This window comes from Carex rostrata, chromosome 13 (genome assembly GCF_964058835.1).
Source record: "Carex rostrata chromosome 13, lpCarRost1.2, whole genome shotgun sequence".
Lineage (NCBI taxonomy): Eukaryota > Viridiplantae > Streptophyta > Magnoliopsida > Poales > Cyperaceae > Carex > Carex rostrata.
This window is the reverse complement of record NC_135930.1, coordinates 11,897,606-11,910,854: the sequence shown is the minus strand read 5'-3', so window position 1 is coordinate 11,910,854 and position 13,249 is coordinate 11,897,606. Positions and strand designations below refer to the sequence as shown.

The 13,249-nt window shown below is 36.3% G+C and overlaps 2 protein-coding genes across 6 annotated transcripts; one reads left to right on the top strand and one right to left on the bottom strand.

The window, feature by feature from the left end:
* The first annotated feature begins 123 nt into the window (after positions 1-123).
* Positions 124-5,523, top strand: LOC144563966 (Zn-dependent exopeptidases superfamily protein). Of its 3 annotated transcripts, none has more exons than XM_078313415.1 (10): positions 124-421; positions 509-608; positions 860-995; positions 1,487-1,759; positions 2,122-2,266; positions 3,096-3,326; positions 3,613-3,745; positions 4,246-4,427; positions 4,652-4,764; positions 5,209-5,523. In XM_078313415.1, exons 1-10 carry the CDS (start codon positions 248-250, stop codon positions 5,315-5,317), a joined length of 1,596 nt encoding a protein of 531 aa, XP_078169541.1. In that variant the 5' UTR covers positions 124-247; the 3' UTR covers positions 5,318-5,523. The 3 variants fall into 3 exon arrangements, with proteins under 3 accessions (XP_078169541.1, XP_078169543.1, XP_078169542.1); XM_078313416.1 differs by having other exon boundaries at positions 158-421; positions 512-608; XM_078313417.1 differs by lacking the exon at positions 3,096-3,326 and having other exon boundaries at positions 155-421.
* Positions 5,524-6,251: 728 nt separating this feature from the next.
* Positions 6,252-11,254, bottom strand: PRORP2 (proteinaceous RNase P 2). Of its 3 annotated transcripts, XR_013514582.1 has the most exons (7): positions 10,222-11,244; positions 9,509-9,610; positions 9,042-9,217; positions 8,378-8,501; positions 8,204-8,281; positions 7,271-7,339; positions 6,589-6,651 (listed from the first exon to the last, which is right to left on the bottom strand). XR_013514582.1 is itself a non-coding variant. In XM_078313828.1 (6 exons), the coding sequence occupies exons 1-6, from the start codon at positions 11,155-11,157 to the stop codon at positions 6,454-6,456; spliced, it is 1,605 nt and encodes a 534-aa protein (XP_078169954.1). In that variant the 5' UTR covers positions 11,158-11,254; the 3' UTR covers positions 6,252-6,453. The 3 variants fall into 3 exon arrangements, 1 of the variants encoding a protein (XP_078169954.1); XM_078313828.1 differs by lacking the exon at positions 8,204-8,281 and having other exon boundaries at positions 6,252-6,651; positions 10,222-11,254; XR_013514583.1 differs by lacking the exon at positions 6,589-6,651 and having other exon boundaries at positions 8,200-8,281.
* Between the last annotated feature and the right edge of the window lie 1,995 nt (positions 11,255-13,249).

The window sequence follows — 13,249 nt, the reverse complement described above, 5'->3', positions numbered from 1 at the left end:
ATATCCGATCAAAATCCTACGGTATCCATATGCTTTGTTAAAACCAGAGAAGAGTTGCAATAAGTAGACCATCTTCTCTCCTACGGGTTCATCTCAAAAAAAAGAAAAAGAAAGATTTGTACTTCTGAATCTGGGTCCCACACTCCCACTGGGTCCACTGGAGCTGAGAACTTGAGATTTAACTTTAGAGAGAGCAATCCAATCTATACCCGCTTCCCTTCTTCTATTTTTATCAGAAAGCCAAACAATGGCGCTAAGATGTCTCCAGTTACTCCGACCACCACATCCTTCCCTACATAGAAGTTATTCTCCTATCAGCTCTCCAATCGTGTCTATCTCGGATGCTGCATGGCGCCGTCTTAATGGCTCATCTCCTTCCTTTCGTCTTCTATGCTCTACCTCCGATCAACCCCAATCAACGGTGGCTGCAAAATAATTCAATTTTTTTATTATTTGCAAGTTTTTGAAATTGAATTTGATTTGGTAAGTTATGTTTTTTTAATTGTAGCAGGTCAAACACGAGGGAGTAAAACATTGCTCACAAAAATCAATTGTTGGAGATTTATTGGATTACTTGAATGAATCGTGGACTCAATTTCATGCTACCGGTAATTAATGTTTTCACTCTATTCACTTGTATTAGATTCAATTGAATTTGATTGTTAACGCAATACGAGATTTCAGAGTGTGCTTGTGTCAAATCTATCAAATATCAGAATATGTATTTTTTTAAATTATTTTCTCCTTAATTAGGTGTGATCTTTTCATTAATTAAGAATGATTCATGAAATATACAAGGTAGTTTATATGTCTCACAACATTTTTCAATCATTTTCACATTTTCATTTTACATTGACAGCTGAGGCAAAGAGGCAACTGCTAGCAGCTGGATTTGAGCTGTTGAATGAGAATGATGATTGGGATCTCCAGCCAGGGGGGCGCTACTTCTTCACCCGCAACATGTCTTGTTTGATTGCCTTTTCCATTGGTCTGAAGTAAGTTGTACTTGTGTCTTTCTGAATTTTGACATCGAATATGCATGCCACACCATCCTCTATGGCTAAAATAAGTACAAATTTGACAAAGAAAAGTTAATTCCTTTGATGACGTACATGCTAGTTAATACATAGAAGGGGCATACCGTACTTCAGTGTTATTGCGTGGAAGTATTAACAAAAGAAGATTGCAAACAGAAAAATACAAATCAACACCTGCAATTTACTGATTGCTTACAAAAAAAAAGATAACCAATGTATGTTGATACCATATCAAAACTAGTTACTGGAATCCTTTGTGCTAATATAGATACATACAAAAGAACAAATGGACCTGTAAAATAAACAAATAAGCAAGTATGTAAATAATTACATATATTACTAAACAAACAAACAAAAAGTAATTAAAGGAGGTACCAGCACAAAGATTATAAGGAGGTACCGCCGATTTCTTCATTATCAATTGTTAATTAATAACTCATCTTGAACAGGTACAAGGTGGGTAATGGGTTTCATATCATAGCGGCACATACAGATAGCCCTTGTCTGAAACTAAAACCTAGGTCAGCATCCAGTAAATCAGGTTATCTGACCGTAAATGTGCAGACTTATGGTGGTGGTCTGTGGTACACATGGTTTGACCGTGACCTCAGCTTAGCAGGTCGGGTTATTTTGAGAGATGGTAATGGGTCATTCCTGCACCGGCTTGTGAGAGTGAAAAGGCCTCTTCTTCGTGTACCCACACTGGCCATACATCTAGATCGGTTTGTAAATTCTTGGTTTCTTTTGTAAATTAGACTGACCAGATTTTGGTTCAAGCAAATAACAGCCTTTTCTGACCAAGATTGAGATAGAGGAAAGCATGACCAACCTACATTGAATTTTTCATAACTAGACTTATTAGAATCATCAATTCAATTTGGGTTGGGTGGAAATGAAATTTTCAACATTTAACTGACTATTCCTTTTTTATCATCCCGATAATGGTTGGATATATTCTGCAACAGTTTCAAAGCATGATTGGGTTAGTTGAAAATATTGAGAACTATTGGGTGTCACTGGCAGTTAGCAATTTGTACTGGCTGGAATTTTAATATGAAAAAGGCTTCAATGCCTCTTTTGACAGGACAGTGAATTCGGATGGGTTCAAACCGAACCTAGAGACACACTTGGTACCACTGCTTGCCACAAAAAATGAAGAGAGCCAAACCAAATCTCAAGAGAAAACAAATTCAAATAAGAGTCCCCAGCACCATTCCCTGCTCTTGAATGTACTCTTTCTGTCCCTTATCTTTTTGAAAAATTCCTTCATAAACTGAGATAAATGATAGAAGACATCGTGCTCGATGCTACAGAACTTGAAGCATATATCCTCTGGTACTACTCCCCCATGTTCTTTGAATAAATAAATCGTGGAAGAGGAGTTAAGATTTTTGATATAGGCCTCTTCACTTTTCCTGTATTTATCCACCATGCTTGTACATAACATCATGTGTTCCCTTTCCTTTTCTAAAGAAACTATGAGAAGAGGTAAGTGTGCATTTTTTTATTTTTTTTAAGAAATAAGGGGAGCAGTATGATAGATTAATCTTTTTGGGTCATAAAAAGTTTCTCCATTTTACATCTGAATTTGTGTCATCTTCGGTTTTTCTGGGGCAAAATGTGTCCTTTTTTTTTATTATACACAAAAGCCCTTTGCCAGCACTGTGTTGCACAAATAAAATAAATTAAAGCAGAAGAAAAATTAATAAGGGTCTGCTTTTGTAATTATTTTGAAAGCAAATGATTACAATATGGAAGATGGAAATGAAGTATGCGACATTGCTAACTCCCTGAATAGATTGGAAGAGGAGGGGTTTTTGATGTCCTTATTTTATAAAAGATATAAGAGATCTCTTTTTCTCTCATCTCTGAATGAAAATAAACAAAATGAAACTATGACATAAATTAATAAATACATTACCCTTTCTTCTTGAAAAGGTTAGGCAGGCTTCAACTCCTACCCACTTTTATAAGGGAAATTTAAATTGAGTCTTCAAGTCAATTTAAGAGTATAGACAGTAAAGAAATTGTCCAACTGATTCTTACAAGTTCTGTTAGGCTTTGTCAGAGGAAATTGGGTGCAAGTGCGAAGAAATAATGGAGATGGAGTTGAATGTATGTGACACCCAGCCGAGCTGCCTTGGTGGGGTGAAAAACGAATTTATTTTTTCTGGAAGACTAGATAATCTTGCCTCTTGTTACTGCGCATTGAGATCTCTTATTGATTCATCTGACGGGTTGTCAGATGAGACAGCCGTCAGAATGGTTGCACTTTTTGATAATGAAGAGGTACCTTATCTATGTTTTTCCTCTTTGTATTCTAAAAGTTGTACTCTCTTTTGTTTATGAAGGGTGTTTTTGTAAGTTGCTTCTCTACTGATTTTGCCCCTTCCTTTTGAAAATAATTTTGTTGATACTCCTATGAAACATTTAAAACACTTTATAACCCCTGCCCAAATTCTGTATATTGGCTCTAAAACATTGTCAAGACAAATTTATATCTTTCTCCTGTATTTTTCATAAGATGGTTAATTATCACTTTTGATCTCCTTTTTATTATTTCGAAATTTGTTAGGTGGGTTCAAATTCAATGCAAGGGGCAGGTGCGCCAACCATGTTTCAAGCAATGCGGCGCATAGTTGATAACCTGGTTCACCAATCCATGGGAGAAGCTGCTTTTGAACGAGCTATTCGCTCCTCGTTTCTTGGTACAGTTATGAACAACCCATTTGATTTATCCTGAGAAACTCGTTTTCATGGTTCAAGTCCCATGTACCAGCTGATGAACTTGGTTCAAAATTATGCTTTTGGTAGCATTCTTAACTCTGACTACTGGTGCCATCAAATTCTGGCCTAAATTCGACCCTATCCTAAAACAAGAAATATCTTGTATAATTATCCCAGAAAGAATAAACTAAAACTACCCAATTCCTTTGAATTTTTTTATTTATTTATTTTTTGCAAAAGTGAGGAAGACAACAGGAATAATTTGGACGTGTTTAAAAAAGGGAATGGGAGAGTTGAAGCTTGTAGGTACAGTTACCAGGTTGTGATTTGTCTCGTTATTTGGTGGAATGCATGATTTTTTGTCTGGTTGAGTTACACATGAATTTATTTTTGTTTCTTGAATTATTCAATTACTAATTGAACTTATTTTGAAAAATAGAACTTCCTCTCACCTTTTATTTTTATTTTATGTCACATTTAGTGTCTGCTGACATGGCGCATGGGGTACATCCGAACTTCTCAGACAAGCATGAGGAACACCATAGGCCAGGTTTACAGAAGGGACTAGTAATAAAGCATAATGCAAACCAGAGATATGCTACCAGTGCTGTAACTGCTTTTCTCTTCAAGCAAGTTGCCCAAATTCATGACCTCCCAGTTCAGGTCATTCTTTTTTGAAATATTTTTCTTTGGGCATAGAAAAGTCAAAGTTTCATGCTGTCCCTCATACATAAATGCCCAAGCTCACACTATTGTGTTTGAGAGTTAGCATGAGTTATTTCCAATCATTTTAATGATTATGTTGTTTCGTGTGATACATCCTTTTCATTTTGCATGAGCCTATCATTAAAATTTAGATGTAAATAATCTTGCAATATTTTATGCAGGAATTTGTGGTAAGGAATGACATGGGATGTGGGTCTACCATAGGGCCTATACTGGCCTCAGGTGTAGGTATACGTACTGTAGATTGTGGAATACCTCAGCTCTCTATGCACAGGTGATTTTCTTTTATGCATTCTCAGTGCATATTTTAAAAGTATTTAATTAATACAACGAGTTCGCATCTTGATCCTTGAGTTTAAAATGCTGCTCATATTTGAGAGAATGCGGATATTACAAACAGTTCAGAAGCCAAAACAGGGGGCTCCGTTATACACACTGAATCTGATGATTCTATGTAATTAGCTTGTGGGATACAATTGATTCAGGTCTGGTTCCATGGGCACTCTTATGTCTGTCTGAAAACAAAGGTGTTGGCTCAGATTTCATTTGTCAATAAGACTGAACTTATCCGGGCCCATGGACCCATTTAGGCCAACCTAATAGTCAGATCAGGTCAAGCTGTCAGGTTGGGTCCACAGAATCAGACCCAAATTTATTGACGTTTTAAGATCTGGTGCTTCTATGTGATTCTCACGAGTATACTTTCATATGAATACAGTGTGAGAGAGATTTGTGGGAAAGAAGATATAGACAATGCTTACAGGATCTTCTCTTCCTTCTTTGACAACTTCTCTGAGATTGATAAGAAGCTCAGTGTTGATTTTTAATTGCAACTTTATTTTAAAGCACGGAAAGAAAAGCTCGCAGTCAAATTTTGGCAGCCTCTTTCCTTGAAAACACATAATTTGTTTTAGCCTGTTCAGTAACATGCTCCTTATATATCAAACGCAAAGATTAAAAAGTAAATTCCGTGATAATTAATAATTGTTAACATGATCAATTATATCACGCAAGTAAAATTTTTGCATCACCATGCTGCTCTTGTGCACGTGTTTTTATTATTAATTTTTTTAGAGAAATGACCCAAGCTATCGTTTTCTTAATTTGAAAGCAGTCATTTATACAAATCACCAGCTTATGAGAGCTGATACAGAGAAACAAAGAAAATACAATAGTTCCAAACAAATTCCCTCAGCTAGACAAAACAACAACATGTTACATATCAAAGGTGCCAACAGCCGGAATCTATCTAACACCACCTGAAGTTATACCTATTGAAAAAGTGAAATATATGACAAAATATACTTTTTCCACAAATGAGATTTTATTTTACAAAGTGCAAAAGGTGCAATATTGGTATTTCTGGTGTAAATACAAGGGAGCTGTTTAGAACAAATTTACCGATGAGAACTGAATTTTCTAAACAGCGACAGAGTTTAAAAAAAATATAGATAAGAGCAAGTAATTCATGTGTAGAAATAATATAACCTGCTCCATGAAGATCGGAGCAGTATAAATTCTATAAAGAAAATAACCCGGAGGACAAATATTCCTTTGTTTTGTTAGGATTTACCAGATGATGGATAGAGCCCATAAAAGTTATGACAGAATTTTCCGAACAAGATACTGAATCCAAATATCTACTGTAGTTACTACTCGGAGAAATTTCATTTGTCACAGCATACGCAGTAAGAATGATTTTTGAAGTGCATGCATGACGAACATGGTAACAACTGGTAAAAAAAATTAAAGTTCTATCTGTTTTCTTTTTTTTTGTCCAGTAAAAAAATTCTTTCAACTAACCTCCAAAACCTTCTATTAGTACAAACAAAAAAATAAAATACATGCATGACAAAGCGTTACAGTACTCATTAATTTCAATGTAAGGCACTAAGCCCTTAAAAGGAACTTTGACCTCCAGATAAAAAATGTTGAAAACTCAAGCTGCTAATACTTGAGAAAACTATGATCGTTTTCTTTTACCAACTAAAGATGTCCCGTTTTGTTCTCTGTTTATCTCATCATCATCTGAACCTTCAACTGCATTGGTTTTATGGGAAGCTTTGGTTGAAGCCCGTCTACTGATACAAAGCCAAGTTCTCTCTCTCTCATCTTCACACTTGTCACCAATTGGCACGTGCCATGATCCTTTTTCTGATTCCTAACAAAATGATAAAAAAGAAAATTTAGGAAACAAAACAAAAAATTCAGCTATTCAGAATATCGTTTCTCAAACAAAAGAAGAATGAAAATGAATAATTTTTTCGGTAGTCACCAAATTTCATTCCAAATCCGTTTTTGGTCACTGAACATCATTTACCTGATTAATCGCTGAACTTTGTTATTTGTTCCAATTTCATCACTTTTACCAAATTCCAAACTAACAGAGAATTAAATCTCTCTCTCTCTACTTCTCTCTTTTCTCCCTTTTCTGTGTGATCCAGCCATGTGCCTTTGCCTCGTGACCACCTCTATCAATGTCACCTCACTACCTAGCTTTTATGCTGTCATTTTTGGTCGTTAATCATTTGCACTATTTTGGCTGTTTCATTAGTTTTAACAAAATAGTCCAAAATAGCCAGTTATGCAATTTGTGCGAACTTATAACGCTTTCATCTCAGCTCTTTTATTTTTATTTATTTAAGCAAATTAACACATTTCATAGCATCAAAAATCAAAAACAAAATGAGAATTTTGCACAAAACTTCTCGGACTATTCATGTAATTTACTTAAAGTTAATAAAAAAACATAAGATAAAAGAGAGACGACAAACAAAAACCTGAATAACTGAAGAATAAGTTGGCGGCATCACAAGCACCGATCTTCCCTTGCTAAATGTGTACTTCACCTGGAAAAATCGTAGAAGCAAAGACTTAGTCAATACCATTGTAAAATTAACAAAAATAAATAAATCTTTAGTTAACTCCTAAATTGTGCCTGTATGGAAGCACGAGATTAAATTATTATAAAAGAATTGCATGAGATACCAAAATGGTGCTCATTTGCTATACTGTAATTGTTAGTTACCAATAAGTGTGAACAAACTCTGCACTTGACAACTAATAAAACAGACATGACCTGCACCACATGACTGTCTGAGCCAAAACTGAACAAACAGATAGATGATAGACCATAATCTGACAAATACAGATAGGACCCCAAAGCACTCATCCACAAGCCCAAAACAATTTGCTTGTTTGTAAAGGGCAACTATTATTTTCATGCGTATTTGCACAACATGACTGGTGTTTCTCATATTGCCAAAAAACACCTCAAGCAGCCAAAGTTATTTGAATATTTGCAACTGGCACCCAATTGTTAGCTTACTAAGACGATATTTGTATGTTCTGTTTACTATTGATAATTTCACCCTAACTTCAGTAAGAATTTATTGATAAGTGCTGACTATTACCACATGCAATTGCTACATTCGGTTGGCTGAGTAATATTAGGGCAAATTTTGTCACATTTGCATATCCATGGTCAAGATAGTTGTGTACAAGTTGCAAATAACTCCAACTGGTGTTGAGCATTAATTATAGAGAATCTTGAGTAGCTATTTGCAAACACAGTAGAGTAATATTTTGTCACATTTTTATAGTCTAGCCCCCCACACCCACCCACACACACAAAATATCAAATGTTTACTTGTAGTCTAGTGGTTAGAGCTCTATTTTGCGGGTGTGAGAACTTGGGTTCAAATCCCACCTACTATATATTGTGTATTTTTAATTTCAGTCCCCCTATCAAGATTTTCTAGTTCTGCCCCTGATCATTTGAGAGGTGAAAACTAAAAATCCAAGGTACTGTAATCAGGAATAGAGTTAAGTTCATGCTTTGTGAATATAATACAATATCACAAGGGGGAGAGGGAGAGGGAGAGTACTTGATGGCGTTCTTTCCATGTAGGGAAAAAGGAGCTATTGCCCAAGAGTTCAAAAATGTGATCTCTCATCTCATCATTAGTTACGAGCAACCCTTTCTGCCTTATCGTGGCATATATCCAGTACCTGTTTTAAGCTACATAAAAATTAGTATTATAGATCTCCAACCATTGCAACATAATTACAGAGCTAAGGACTAACTAATGCACGATAGGGTTCAGTTAAGCTAAATACAGAAAGGTACACAACTGGTCTTTCTTTTTCTTTTTTTAAGTCAAAGCTTTCAATTAACATTCAGCATTAGAAATGGAGCTGTTATTGACCACCTTTGAAACCATTGTTGTTAAGTTTTGGTTTGTTCTCAGCTTATTTTATTTAGAATTACACTATTTGGGGAAAAAAGTGGAATTGAATTACAGCCCAACAAAATTACATGTTCAATAGTACAAAACTGGTTCTAAAAGTCGAACAAAATTAGATAATTTGGATAACAAGCATACTGGACTAGTGAAGGAAAAAGGTACACCCGCCCTTTGTTGAAGACCAACTAGCATTCTTGAATCTATCTAACAATACAGATAGCAACTGGAAATACTCAAACATAGAAGCCTTTTGTAAATTTACACATAATAAAAAAAGAGGCACTAAAAAGCCATTAAGACCCACCAGTCATCATTGGAGCCACTCGGAGTAGTGTACAGAGCACCTACACTCTTCCAAGACTCCAGTAGCTCACGGTTTAAAGGATTCTCTGAAAGAGCCGCCATGCGACGGTTGTGTAGTACCACAAGCGGCCATTTGTCATTGCATCTCTTCTTCAACTCTCTCACAACTGCATCTAGCTGCTCTCTCAGTCAATGATAGATAAAATTTACAACCATGTATACAAGTAAATAAACCAGCAACTTTCCTGTCTAATCCTATAGGACCACAAACTCTCTAGTAGAACCCTAGGGAAAAGCAAGAAATGCCCCACATGGTCTTCTTGTATTTTTTAATACTACCCCTGGCCTTTTTCTCATTGAGGATATTTGAGATATTCAGATTTTTGCAAGGGTACATCTGAAATAATTATGTACATATAATGATACAGAAACAACAAAAATACATGGTGCAACTTCTAAGAGAATAACCTGAGATATGCTGAAACCCCCATCAGCAAAATTTTGTTGGTAAAGGCCAACATTTGCTGCATCTATTATGGCTTCATAGTCAGAGTGTGTTTCCATCCATTTCTACGATTCCAAAATCATTTCAAAGCCACAATAAGTTGATTTAAAATAAAACTTGTAAACAATTTAGGGGTAGGTTGGTAGTTCATCATCTAACCTTACTAATTTAACAGTTGTGACAAAAAACTGACAATACGGTTCTCAAAATCAAGAAAAATCAAAGATATGTTCTCTATAGTTTAGATAGGTTATGTATCCAACTTGGTGAAATTGAAAAACCTACTGGTCATCCAGCTAGCAATTTGAAAAGTTACAAATTTAGTATCAACACTTCATAGTGACCAAACAACTCTCAAATTGCCTAAACTTTGATGCATGACCTACCTAAAACTAAGAGAACCTATCTACAAATTGACTTTTCTAATTTTGATAACCATTTTGTTGGTTTGCCACAGTTGTCAAACAATTCATCACTCTGAAATGGGATACATAATAGGTATGCTTAGGAAAAAAAAGAGATAAATTCGTAGATATTAAATGGAGATTAATTTAGGGTCAGGGTATGAAATTTTACATGCTATTCACAGATTAAAGCTGAAGAGTGTCTCATACAATAAATAACTGGGAAATAATTAACATAAGAAGCACATTGACCAATCAATGGACTTACAAACCTGAAAATTTGAGAAATTAGCCTTGGTCTCTCTCTCAATTGCAAAACCAGCTACTTTCTCCATGAACCCTTGCCTCTCTGCCTCACCCAAATCCACTCCCCTCAATTTCTCCCCGCAGCCCTCGCAATCACCATCAATTCCAATCTTGGCCCTCTTCACCTCCCATTCACCTGTCCCAAGCCACCCTTGCCCAAAATAGCCCCCACCATTTTTCAAAATCTCCTCCCTTGCACTCTCTTCTTCCCAATTCACGCAACATACTTTTCTGGCCTTCTCACTGGTAAACCACCCCTCTATGACCTCTGACGTGGCACTCCCAACTGTTGACACATGACTCCTCAACATGTGCATGTATGTGTACACCTTATCTCCATTCCCGGTCTTTGAACTGACTTCTAGGAGCTTTGAGATCTCACTCTCTTCAGGTGTAATTCCCATTGTTTCCATGTGTGCTTCCACTTCATAAGCCTTCTCGGCTTGCAGCTTCTCACAGAAAAAACTCAAGCAAGGAGTGTAAGTTCTCAACCGAGGCTTAATACCAAATTTGTCATTCATACTCATGACCAGGTCAAAGGACAAATCTCCACCGTCTGACTTGTGACATGCAATCCGCGCCATTGACGTAATCGTCGATTCAGAAGGGGATATATTATATGAAAGCATTTGATCAAACAGGTTGAAGGCAGAGTCGACAAGGGCTGGGTCAAGGGAGGCTTGTGAGGAGAGGAGGTGGAGAAGGGAGTTAAAGTTGTTGGCGGAGGGGCGGATGCCGGCGGATAAGGCGGCGGACAGGACCGAGAGAGCGCCGGACACATCGCCGGACTTCGTGCACGTGATGAGCGTGTGTGTTAGTTGTTGTTCCTTAGTTCCGTTCTTGCCCTTTTTGCTCTTGCCATTAGGGTTAGGGTTTTCAGCTCTCGGCACTGGTTCTTGCATTGTTGAAAAACTGCGTAGGGTAGAGAGGAGTGAGCGGGACCGGACCGAGATAAACCCTAGCAACTTTTGATGTCCGAGTTCTTGTGCAAATATGTGACGACCCTCAATCTTACTCAAGATTTCAAAGCTCAATTTGACTAGAAAACAACTAATTTTATTGAACTGATAAAGAGAATTACAATGAAACAGTAAAGAAGAAAAACAAGAAATTGTAAATGATAAGCTACAAATCACATAATCCAATTTCACTGCCTAATTCTATATATATAGCGATCAAATTCTCTTTTGGAATTTTTTTTTAAAAGAAGTGGGGATACCACCGGTTTCATTACAAAATCCAAGTTCTTACAAAATTCAAAATATACAAAAATAATAACAGCTAAATTGGAAATAAAAACAGCTAAGACAAAATACAACCAATAACAACTAAGTCAACTAAAACAATTAAAGTATAGCACTTTGAACCATAACACTCATAGAACTAGAAAACGTCATTAGGAGAATAATTGAGGAGACCATCAATAGTCATACTCGGCCCTATCACGCAAATAGTTAGAGAGGGCCGACCCCTCTAAACCAAGAAAAGCGTTCTCGTCTGAATTCCCCATGGAGCTTTCCCTTTCCTGAGTGCTCGTATTCGAGAGTATCATCAGAGGACTTGCCTGATTCAAATAAGTTGTATACATAGGTAAAATGAGAGTTAATTTAAAGTATGAATTATCAAGTCTCGTCTTACACCAATAAGAAGTTAAAGCTATAATAACGGAACCTACATAATTAACATTAGGGACTGGTACGTGTTGGAAATAGATCCTATTTCTGGTAAGCGAAACCAACAATAAAGTGGCACCACGAACTAATTTAACAAGTAATGAATCCTTTAAAGGAATCTAGTTATCAAAAAGCCATAAGTCAGAAATAGTACGACAATTGTAATGAAAGTTATTGTAATATCCTATCCATGACCAAAGCAAAGAAATATAAGGGCAAGTCACAAAAAGATGGTCAACGGTCTTGGATTCACCACATAAATGACAATTAACACTACATTGCCATCCCCTTTTAGCTAAGTTACATTCAGTGAGAACTTTATCTTGTCTAAGCAACCAAATATATATATATTTTTTTAGTGGAATTTTTGAATGCCATAAAGTAGAATACGATTTATTTGAAATACCAGTAAAGGACAACCACAAATAAAGAGAGTGAACAGTGAATAAACCATAATTAGTCCATCGCCAATAAATTTTATCAGAAGAGGTTGGATCAGTAAATAAATCGCTATAAACTAAAGAGTTAGAGAGATAGATCCATTATGTTAAAAAAATGCCTGTTAGTTGTCTAGTAAAATGAATATCAAGATTAGAGTGAGAGAAGAAAGAAGAGTACGAAGGAGAAATTGAAATTGAAGTCCAAGAGAGAAAGAAGAGGAGGGAACGAAAAAGAAAGAGAAAAAGTATGGTAATAGAATGGTATCTCCAAATTGTATCCAAAAAAAGTCAAAAATAATTAAATAATTTTTAAAAATGATGAGTTGGATGTTCATGTCAGATCTGTTAATTTTTTCGATGGAAAAAATAACAGAGTAACTTAATCGGAACAAATATGAAATTCAGCGGCATCCAAGAAATAAATCAAACTTCAATGACAAGTAAAATTGAGTGACTTCGGACGAAATTTACCCAAAATAAAGGGTAAGGCTACGGTGTTATGGGTTGCATAGAGAGCTACGGTGCTACGGCTAGTGTTTGGTAAAAATCCCCACGGGCTAAACTCGGACCGATCCGCCCGTGCCACAGGTATACACGGGTACACGAGCACGGGTATTAAACGGGCCGGATCCATTTTTTTGGGGAAAAACCCGTGCTTACCCGGACCCCCGTACTTGTTAACCCGTACCCGTGAGTCCGTGCCCGTGAGCCTGTGCCCGTACCACCCGTGACATTTTTTTTACTTTTGGTTTAATAAACCTTCCCCCCATCCCCTACCCGGACCCCCACCCATTTTTTTTTTAGTTTTTTTATTTTTTTTTTAAATTCAAATTTCAATCCCTCCAAACAAAATTCTATAAATAAACATCCATTCATTACAA

Bases quoted from the DNA above. Each gene is read 5' to 3' on its own strand.
- PRORP2 (XM_078313828.1), bottom strand. From the start codon at position 11,157: ATGCAAGAACCAGTGCCGAGAGCTGAAAACCCTAACCCTAATGGCAAG. The intron at 9,218-9,508 runs GTTATTCTCTTA...CTGAGAGAGCAG, and splicing joins GGGGTTTCAGCATATCTCAG to CTAGATGCAGTTGTGAGAGA. The intron at 7,340-8,377 runs GTACTCTCCCTC...CGATTTTTCCAG, and splicing joins CATGGAAAGAACGCCATCAA to GTGAAGTACACATTTAGCAA.
- LOC144563966 (XM_078313415.1), top strand. From the start codon at position 248: ATGGCGCTAAGATGTCTCCAGTTACTCCGACCACCACATCCTTCCCTA. The intron at 996-1,486 runs GTAAGTTGTACT...CATCTTGAACAG, and splicing joins GCCTTTTCCATTGGTCTGAA to GTACAAGGTGGGTAATGGGT. The intron at 4,428-4,651 runs GTCATTCTTTTT...TATTTTATGCAG, and splicing joins TTCATGACCTCCCAGTTCAG to GAATTTGTGGTAAGGAATGA.